A 10126-nucleotide genomic window follows, 5' to 3' on the forward strand; every position below is an offset into this window, starting at 1 on the left:
TTGTTTGCCGCGTTTTTCGCTCGCACCCATTGAGTGCTTTTTTTCCTTCTAGCTGAACAACTGTCAATTGAGACTGACCAGTTGCTAGGTGTATTCTGCCCACCAACCTTTTCAATTACATGTAACATGTCCCTAGCAACTAGTCAGTCCCAGATTTCTCCGTTCTTAAAGCTCCCGGAGTTGGAAAGAAATCTCAGGGCAGTGTGACTTTTCTCACAACTCTTCATGTCAAAGTTAAAGAGGCTCTGTCACCAGATTTTGCAACCCCTATCTGCTATTGCAGCAGATCGGCGCTGCAATGTAGATTACAGTAACGTTTTTATTTTTAAAAAACGAGCATTTTTGGCCAAGTTATGACCATTTTTGTAGTTATGCAAATGAGGCTTGCAAAAGTCCAAGTGGGTGTGTTTAAAAGTAAAAGTCCAAGTGGGCGTGTATTATGTGCGTACATCGGGGCGTGTTTACTACTTTTACTAGCTGGGCGTTGTGTATAGAAGTATCATCCACTTCTCTTCACAACGCCCAGCTTCTGCCTGATCACGCTGTGACGTCACTCACAGGTCCTGCATCGTGTCAGACGAGCGAGGACACATCGGCACCAGAGGCTACAGTTGATTCTGCAGCAGCATCAGCATTTGCAGGTAAGTAGCTACATCGACTTACCTTCTAACGCCGATGCTGCTGCAGAATCAACTGAAGCCTCTGGTGCCGATGTGTCCTCGCTCGTCCGACACGATGCAGGACCTGTGAGTGACGTCACAGCGTGATCTGGCAGAAGCTGGGCGTTCTGAAGAGAAGTGGATGATACTTCTCATCAGAGCGCCCAGCTAGTAAAAGTAGTAAAAACGCCCCGATGTACGCACATAATACACGCCCACTTGGACTTTTACTTTTAAACACACCCACTTGGACTTTTGCAAGCCTCATTTGCATAACTACAAAAATGGTCATAACTTGGCCAAAAATGCTCGTTTTTAAAAAATAAAACCGTTACTGTAATCTACATTGCAGCGCTGATCTGCTGCAATAGCAGATAGGGGTTGCAAAATCTGGTGACAGAGCCTCTTTAATGAGATTTTTGTAGAAATACATTTAGGTGGAAAACCCCTTTGAAGTGATATTTAAATAGCATTCTTTTATTGTACCTTCTATTTAGAATGTTACTTATATGAATTATCTTATTCTAGATTTCTGCCATGTATTCAAGAGTGTCTAGAACTGGACAATCTCTGAGACTTCAGGACGACCTCTCCCATTATTCCTACATCCAAGATGTTGAGATCTCTCCAACGACCTGTAATGGAACATATGCAACAGTCAGGGACATTGATAAAAGCCCCAACCTTATTGACATACCACCAGTGGACATGGTCAATTGCGGATCTGACCCGGAATATGAAGCTATTGCAACGTTAACCCATGAAGAAGACAGGACTATTGCTTTTTCTCCGTCTTTTCAGGCGGTTCTCCAACATGGTGAAAGTGACTATGAAAGTATTGGGGACCTGCAACAAAATGGAGACTACACTAAACTTTGAAGAATGCAAAGAAAGTTGGTTAGTTTTCTCTAATATAGCACAATCCTTTTAATGGGTGATTATTCTATATCCTACCTACTTGTGGATTGACTTCAAAGAAATAGCACATGTTTGCATACAAAGACAGTCTCCCCGCTGCATGAAGACATTTGCATATTTTTATTTTTATTCTATTTTTTTAATGTGCCATTTTATTTTATTTTTTTAACTTTGGAAATTTGCCAAAAACAAAACTTGATGACCCTATACTCAACAAGTCTATATGGTACTCTGGTATCCTGTGGTGTCCTTTTATACGGTACTCTATAGAAGAACAATGAGTGAACTTCACAATCTGCATTTTTACTTATGGATATTTTAATTTAACTTGACAATCTATATTGTTAATGCTTTTTTCTGAGCCTGTATATTGTATTATATTGTTGACCAGTTTTGCATATGTTTTATGTCACCTATACCCATACACAATTTTAATAGGGGTTTTCTGCTTATAATGTTTTATATAATATCAGTTAGAGACCAGATCAAGAGGGGGGGTCTGATTGCTGGTCCGTGGGGTCTAGTGCACTCTCCTATTTCCATGGATATGTATGTAAGACCAGCACTCCCATATAATGGGGCCATCGGGCCCTCGCAATTGGTCAGCTTTACAGTGGTCAGTTCCCAAATGATACTAATTTTATGATGTATTTTATATGCCATAAAGCTTTAAGTGGAAAACCCCTTTTAATTTTTTGACAATTATCCATTGATCAGGATTAGAGTGGAATCTCCATCTAAAAGGAGGCTGCCTTCCAATACTGTTTCTTCCTGTATCAGTGACTACCACTACTCTGTTGGGCGTTGCTAAAGGGGCTATCCGGGTTCTTAAAATTTAATGGTTCTATCATTAGGATAGGCCATCAATATAAGATCGGTGGGGGTACGACTCTCGGCAATCAGCTGTTTGAAGGGGCTGCGGGCTTGAACGTGCGCCGCAGCTCTTCATTGTTTATGTGGTTCTCCTCCTTGTTCGTGGGACAGTGGTGCAATACTTTGCATGGCCGCTACAAATGTAATGGTAGCTGCAAGTACGAACCAGGAGAAGAACCATATAAACAGAGAAGAATCTGAATCTGCGGCGCTTGCCCCTTCAAACAGCTGATCGGCGAGGTGCCGAGAGCTGTTTTAGTGAATGGGATAGTAGTGAAATACCTCCACGACCACTGCAAATGTAGCCGCGCATGCAAGTACGAACAAGGAGGAGAACCATGTAAAACAACTAAGAGGTTGCGGCGCTTGTAACAGCACTGTGGCCCCTTCAAAAAGCTGATCCGCGGGAGTGCTGAGAGCTGGACCCCCACCGATCTTATATTGATGGCCTATCCTAAGGATGGGCCATTAATTTTAAAAACCTGGATAATCCCTTTAACATCGAATTTATAGCTAGCTATCAGGAGCATTCAGTTGATAAAACTCTATGGCTGTAAACTAAAACATCACAAAGTGCAGTTTGTCGATACCGGCTGACATTGGCAGATGATTTTTCGTACATAAAACACTTAATGAAGAGATTTATCAAAACTGCTACAAGTAAAAAAAAAAAAGTTAAGGGGTGGCCCATAGACACCAATCAGATCCTCCTTTTCAAAAGGGTCTCTAAAAAGTGACATCTGGAATCTGATTGGTTTCTTTGGGCAACCCGAGTGTGTTCACAGTAACAGGTAGACCCAGCACATTAAAATTGCATCGTTCAGTTTGATTTTTAAAAAAGAAAATCACAATATTTAAGATTCTCAATGTTCTTGGAGACCAGGATCAAAAAAGTATTATGGATGTAAAATAACCTTGTAGAGTTTTTTTATCCCAGCATTGGCGTCCTGTGTAGGATGTGCTGATGCATAAAATGGTACTGAAGTAAGTGATTACAATAAAAATAATAAGTGTTGTTAGAATAATATGTTGCTGCACAATTCAAGGATAAAACGCTGAAGGATCCCTGTCGATATATTCTCATGTCCTCAATATTCATCAGCTTTTTAGTGCTGAATGGTGGGGGGGGGGTAGATTTGCCGGAACACGAAACCGAAATTACTAATGCTACTCCTATATGTCTGCGTTCTCTAGGCATCTTTTTGAAAGCCTTCTCCTAATAGGACATGTTGAACACATTAAGTGGTCCATCGACTTGGGTCCCCCCCCCCCCCCCCCCTCTATTCTCTAGAGCAAGAGCTGTATCTAGTCTGGTTGTGGGACTGCAGGCATCCACAGAAATAATGGACCAACATAAAATTTCAATGGGAGGAAGGACTGAAATACCAGATGCAACCCTTAAACAAGTGTTCAGCAGTTTCTGAGGGGAAAAAAATGAAACCCACAACCACGATTAAAATAAAATCTCAATCCCATCCTTGGCAGCTGGAGATGATTTTTGTACATGTTCATTTTCTCTGTGACTGTGCTTAGTAGGTGGGCTCTTCCTGGTGTGGAGCTGTAGATCTCTTTGCAGTGACCAACCTTCTACCTCCCTCCTGCTGCTCCCTCTCCCCTCCCACAGCATTAGTCTCAGAGGCAGAGACCGAGAGATACTGCAGCAGCTTCATCTCCCTCTCCTCCTCTTTTTCCTGTGCCTTCTTCAGTGAAGACAAGCTTTTTAGTGACAGAGAAAGTTTCTGAACATTTACAGAGAGCATGCAGGCAGGGAAAGGGAAACTAAAGGCTGCTGGTGGGTGAGGAAGATGCCACTTTTCCCTATTAAGGATATGTTCACATCGGTGTTGCAGATCCTGTCGGATGGGGCACGTCGGGGGCAGTTTGGATCTGGCTCTGTGTCCTGATTTCCGTTATTAAAAAAATTATAACAGGTACGCTTTAAAATGAAATGGCAATTCTGGACAACCTTTGCCTAAAATGTGGAATAAAAAGAAAGCATTAAAATTCAGGTTTCTGGGGTAGAAACGGTCTACTGTCTTTTCCATATTCTCCTTAATAAGCAGTGCAAGTTGTAGTGCTCATGCTTCAGACTGGGGGCCACTGGGAATAATGGCTGTGCTACTCATGATAAACGTGTGTGCAGCGATTTCTTCCCATGTCTCTCAATTAATATCCATGCTGGGACCCTTTGTTCTAGACAAGAGCCCAACTCCTCAACACCCTTCAATGTCACCCTGCTGCCTGCTTAACTAATCCTTTAAGGTCAGTGATCCGTGCTTGGAGTCATGGCCCTTTTAATATCTAACGGCATATTACCTCTGTATTGGACAAGGGCAGGTTACTGAGCTCAGTGATTGGACGTGATTGTAGCTGGATCGGTACGGTGTGCGGTTGTGTGTGATGTACCAACTGGCACCTTTCTGTGTAAACTCTTCCTTTGTTATGTATCTGCCATAGAAGATCATGGAAAGTCTTCACTTTGAGATGTATTACATGGATGTCTGATGGCGAACTCTCCTATTACCTGTAAAAATGCTGGTCTTTTTTTATGGGGGGAAAAACCCTCAATAGTTATGCTGCACAATTTCAGGAATTGCAAAGTAAACACAGTAGCCAAAATCTTTTTCAATTATTTAAAAATGGCGACTAAGCTGTTAGACTGTTCTGAATGTGATGACATTTGACAGTATTGATGCTGCCTCCTGCATGCCGGGGCGGTAACATATACGGTCTATAGCTATGTATTACCAGACTGTACACGACTTAAATCTACAGTGTTTTTTATTACTCTTGTCACATCTTTCGCCTGCACATTAAAAGAAAACTGGAGGTCTCTTTTCTTTAATTGTTCTTTGTCTCTATTCTGTGTGTCAATAAAGTTTTGTTTATATGAGGAATCCTATACTGCACAATATAAACTGTTTTGTGTCTGTGAAAATGGTGCCGATTTTATTGGACGTATGTTCATAGTATTATATATTGGAATGCATAAATATATGGTGCATAGTGCAATGCAATGAAAGTAGACCGCCACATGCAAGGCTATGAAGTAGATGTTCCAGAAAGTATTAGAAGTATGTGTGTGTACACTGACTAGCATTTAGTATATTTATTTAGCGGCCATAGGTGGCCAACCGTTTCATACAGATACATAACTAGAGGCCCTTTTACACGGGCCAATGATCGGTCAAACTAGTGTTCATATGAAAGCTTGTTTCCGATCATTGCCCTATGTAAACAGGGCAACGATCCGCTGATGGACGGGGAAGCGCTTGTTCATCGGCTGATCGCATTATTTATGCTGCTAAAAAAAAAGTTATCGCTAGTTGGCTTTACCTGTCCCTGTGCTGATGCAAATACATAGGGTTGAGCAATCGTAGTAAGGATCGTTCGTCCCCATATTAAACGATCATTGTTCAGTTTAAAGGGAGCAATGAGCGCCGATCGACCAGCTGTATTGTCGTTCGGCGCTTGTTTTGTAAGTGGTTAACACAGGCGATATCTGCTCGTGTAAAACCACCTTCACGCCATTTAGGCCAGTATCAGGTGGCTGTGATATGGCTGCATTTTGGGGTCCGTAAACCTGGGACCCTTGTTGATCCACTAAATCAAATGTAGAACGCCATAGAACCTTAAATAGAACCGTGGGGTACGGCAAGATAAACCATTTAAGACTATGTTCACACCATGTCTGTTCCCCACATCAGACACCTATGTTTTAGAAGCAAAAAATATATTCTGGGTGGAAAAAAGTGATGCAACTGTATACATTTTTTATGTACTATAGGCTAAAGCTGTTATACAAGTGTTCATTCATTTATGGCAAGATATTTATAGAATGCATGACTGCCAGTACAAGGCCAGCCTTCGAGTACATGAGCACGTGCAGTACAATTAGATTTTAAAGGGGAAAGTTTGATATATACACAGGATATGACATGTCAGATGCAGGTCCCATCACTGGAACGGTGCCCCCTAGACCCCGTTCTAGCTTTTTGTGCTCACGCTGACTCCCGGTTACTTCCTGATTAGATGGTCGGGAGTGGTGGAAACAGCGTAACTTGCTGAGCTACGCTGTTTCCATAACTACTATTCAGTTCTATGGGAGTTAAGGAAACAGCATAGCTCAGCGAGTTACGCTGCTTTAGTAACTCCCCATCAGTAAGTGGCTGGGAGGCAGCGTGACCACAAAAAGCTAGACCTGGGTTTAGGGGGCCCCATTCTAGAGATAGGAGTGGGTCCCAGAGATGGGACCCGCATCTATCTGACATTTATGACATATCCTGTGTATGTCATAAATGTCTCTGCTTGGAAAACCCCTTTAAGTTCAACTGTAGTATTTTCTGTTAATTCTCTAATATAATGTATAAGCCGTTTTGGTGTAAAATGTAGCTAAAAGCCCTAAATGCAGGTGAATTTATATTAACCCCTTAATGAAAAGCCATTTTTTTCATTTTTCCCTACTCTCCTAAGAGACATAACTTCTTTTTATCCTTGCGTCGACATAGCCATACGAGGGCTTTTTTGTGGGATGAATTGTAGTTTTTAATGGCCCCAATTAATGTACCATATAATGTACTGGGAAACTTTGAAAAATAATTTTGTGGGGTAGAATAAAAATAACAACTTAATTTCCCTATTGTTTTTTGGGATTTGTTTGAACCACATTCATCTTGCGCTAAAAATGACATGTTAACTGTATTCTGCGGGTCAATACCGTTACGGAGATACCAAATTTATATAGTTCTTTTCATGTTTTACTACTTTTTACAAAGTAAAAACATTTTCTTAGAATATGGCCACATAAACATTTATTTTTTTCAAAGACCCAGAACTTCGGTCTATAGAGCTGTATGATAGCTTGTTTTTTGCAGCCCATGCTGTAGTTTGTATTGGTACAATTTTGGGATACATATGACTTTTTGAGGGAATCGAGGTGATCAAATAACAGTAATTTTGGTCTTGTACATTTTGTTTTCCTGCGGCATTCACCACGCAGGTTAAAGAGGTTCTGTCACCAGATTATAAATTCCCGATCTACATAATCCTATCGGCGCTGTAATGTAGATAACAGTGGTTTTTATTTGAAAAACGATCTTTTTTGACCACGTTATGAACAATTTTAGACTTATGCTAATTAGTTTCTTAATAGATAACAGCGTTTTTTTTACCAACTGGGCATTGTACAGAGGAGTGTATGACGCTGACCAATCAGCGTCAAACACTTCTCATTGTTCCAGCCCTGCTTCTTTCAATGTACAGCGTGATCTCGTGAGATCACGCTGTGCAAAAGGGAAAGTCCTACAGAAACGTTACCGAAGTGTCGGGAGTGTGAATAGACATCGCGTCCTGGCTGGAGGAGATGTCTATTCACTCAAGACACTTCGGTAAAGTTACTGTGGGAGTATGTGACAGCACATTGTGATCGTGCGAGATCATGCTTTTGCTGTGAGTACTGCTAAAAATGAATGGAGAGAAGTGTAAGACGCTGATTTGCTGGAAGCAGATGGCTTACACTACCGCCTAGTGGCCATGCTGCAGCTTGGCCGCTATTCCATGACCGAAGCCATCTGCTTCCGGGATGTATATCAGGTTCCTGGAGGCAGCTGATCAGAGCGGGGTTCGGGCATCGGAACCACACTGATCATATACTGTTGACTGATCCTGCATTTTTCTAAATTTATCTGCTTGTAAGACAGATAGTAATACAACACAAAATAGTTACCAGTTTACATATCACATGTCTACTTTATGTTGGCATTGTTTTTTTGCAAAAGGATCGTTGACCGTAGCGTGGATCATTTTTACACGTGCATCTGCCACCAGGAGCCTCACTGCGCTCCTATCATAGACAGTCCAACAATCAGATTTGTAGCAGGATATGCATAACCAAGAACACCTTACTTAGGCTGGGTTCACACACCATATTTACGGACGTAATTTGGGCGTTTTAACCTCAAATTACATCCGAAAATACGGCTCCAATGCGCCGGCAGACATCTGCCCATTCATTTGAACGGGTTTTACGATGTACTGTGCTGATGGTCAGAAAGACGCCCGCGTCAAAGAAGTGCATGTCACCTTTTGGGACGTAATTGGAGCCGTTTTCCATTGACTCCATAGAAAAACAGCTCCAATTGCGTCCGTAATGGACGCTGCAAACAAAACGCCTGCACTTGCCTTTATGTCTGAAATTCCGGAGCTGTTTTCTCCTGAAAACAGCTCTGTAATTTCAGGCGTATCGGACGTGTACGTGTGAACATACCCTTAGGGTTAGAAGTAATGAAAAGAAGTACTTACAACTGCAAATTGCTTCAATAGGACAGATTCCAATCCTTTTTTATTTTTTCTTCTTTCAATGTACAAAGCAGAGAATGCAGCACGAAGTAATAAGTCAGTCGTCCATGTCTAGTGGCAACATGTCCGATAGCCAAGGTACAAATATTGATCATATGATCTTAAGATCACGAGGGAAGGAACCAAGTGTTTTGGAGAAGGATTTACCAAGAAAAGGTGGACAAAAAGGGGTATGAATGACTCTGTGGGGTTGTGTACCAGTGTGCAGTCTGAAATGGAGAAAAGACATCGCGAAAAGACAAGAAACAAGATCTCTCAGAAAAAACAGAGAAATTGACTGTAAATATGTCTGATCGAGAACTGTCCTGAAATTAATGTGCTTAATAAAGGTTTTGGTTTTGTCCCGATGCATGAAAGTTCTGATTTTGATTTCCAGGTGGACTTCTATGGATTTTGTCGCCAGATTAGGAATAAAATGCATGCTTATGTACAGAGTGCTTAGATGTCCCTGTCGAAAGTGAATCCAGACAAATTGCTACTGTAGAGCACGTTCGACCCGGACATCCAGAACAATCATATATTGCTGAGGCGCAAAAACAATTCGCAGATGAGGTGTATAAAAAAATCAAAGGGAGGTCCCACCAGAATGTTTCAGCAGGAGATTAATGCGTTCTTACAGGGTAGCACCAATGATGGAACTTTCAATGAAAGGGTGGTAAAAACCTGGATTAGAGAACCCCTGCGCGTCCCTGTTCTATATATTTTTTTTTTTAAATACACAGATTTGCAACATCCTCCCCCCACCCCGGTCAGCCGATCGTATTGGGCACTTGTTCATTGATGCAACCCGCGTCCGTAGACATCGATTCCTTCCTCCAGGTGGTCAAAGTTCAGAATCTTGATAGGTGTCTGAAAGACACAGATGAATTTCTGACATTTCTTGAAATTATTGAGAGTACAGATATAACTTGCGTACCCTAGATGTGCAAAGTTTATGCACCAGTATTCCTTAAAACGAAGGTATGGCTTGCATTCGCGAGCGGTTATGTCAAAATAGCAGGTTGAATAATCATATGATTATGGTCTTGATGACCATGTTAGAGATGGTATTATCTAAAAACTATTTCAGGTTTGATAATGAGTTTTATTTGCTGATTCATGGAACTTCTATGGGGTCGTCTGTAGCCCCAAGTCTAGCTAATATATTCATGGGAGCTTTCGAGGAAGCCTTCGTCTTTTGTGAGCAGGGCTTAGAAAATTCGGCAACTTGGTTGCGTTATGTGGATGATATTTTTCTATCATAGGGAGGTGATGAGAAATCGTTGCTGGACTTTGTCCAATACTTGAATTGTTGCCATGATTATATGAGGTTTTCGTTT

At 41.5% G+C, this 10126-nt stretch overlaps 1 protein-coding gene and 1 long non-coding RNA gene across 3 annotated transcripts in view; both read left to right on the forward strand.

Moving 5' to 3' along the window:
• The window catches only part of PAG1 (phosphoprotein membrane anchor with glycosphingolipid microdomains 1), an 87087-nt gene extending 81740 nt beyond the window's left edge, over nt 1–5347 (forward strand). For both annotated transcript variants that reach the window (XM_075826082.1, XM_075826083.1), the window contains exon 7: nt 1188–5347. In XM_075826082.1, the coding sequence (XP_075682197.1) occupies nt 1188–1538 (351 nt within the window). In that variant the 3' untranslated portion in view covers nt 1539–5347. The remainder of the gene's footprint in view (nt 1–1187) is intronic.
• On the forward strand, nt 5344–9154 carry LOC142651413 (uncharacterized). The gene is made up of 2 exons (XR_012847618.1): nt 5344–5408; nt 8822–9154. It is a non-coding gene; the product is annotated as an uncharacterized LOC142651413 (long non-coding RNA).
• The last annotated feature ends 972 nt before the right edge of the window (nt 9155–10126 follow it).

This window comes from Rhinoderma darwinii, chromosome 5 (genome assembly GCF_050947455.1).
Source record: "Rhinoderma darwinii isolate aRhiDar2 chromosome 5, aRhiDar2.hap1, whole genome shotgun sequence".
In the NCBI taxonomy this organism is placed as follows: Eukaryota; Metazoa; Chordata; class Amphibia; order Anura; family Rhinodermatidae; genus Rhinoderma; species Rhinoderma darwinii.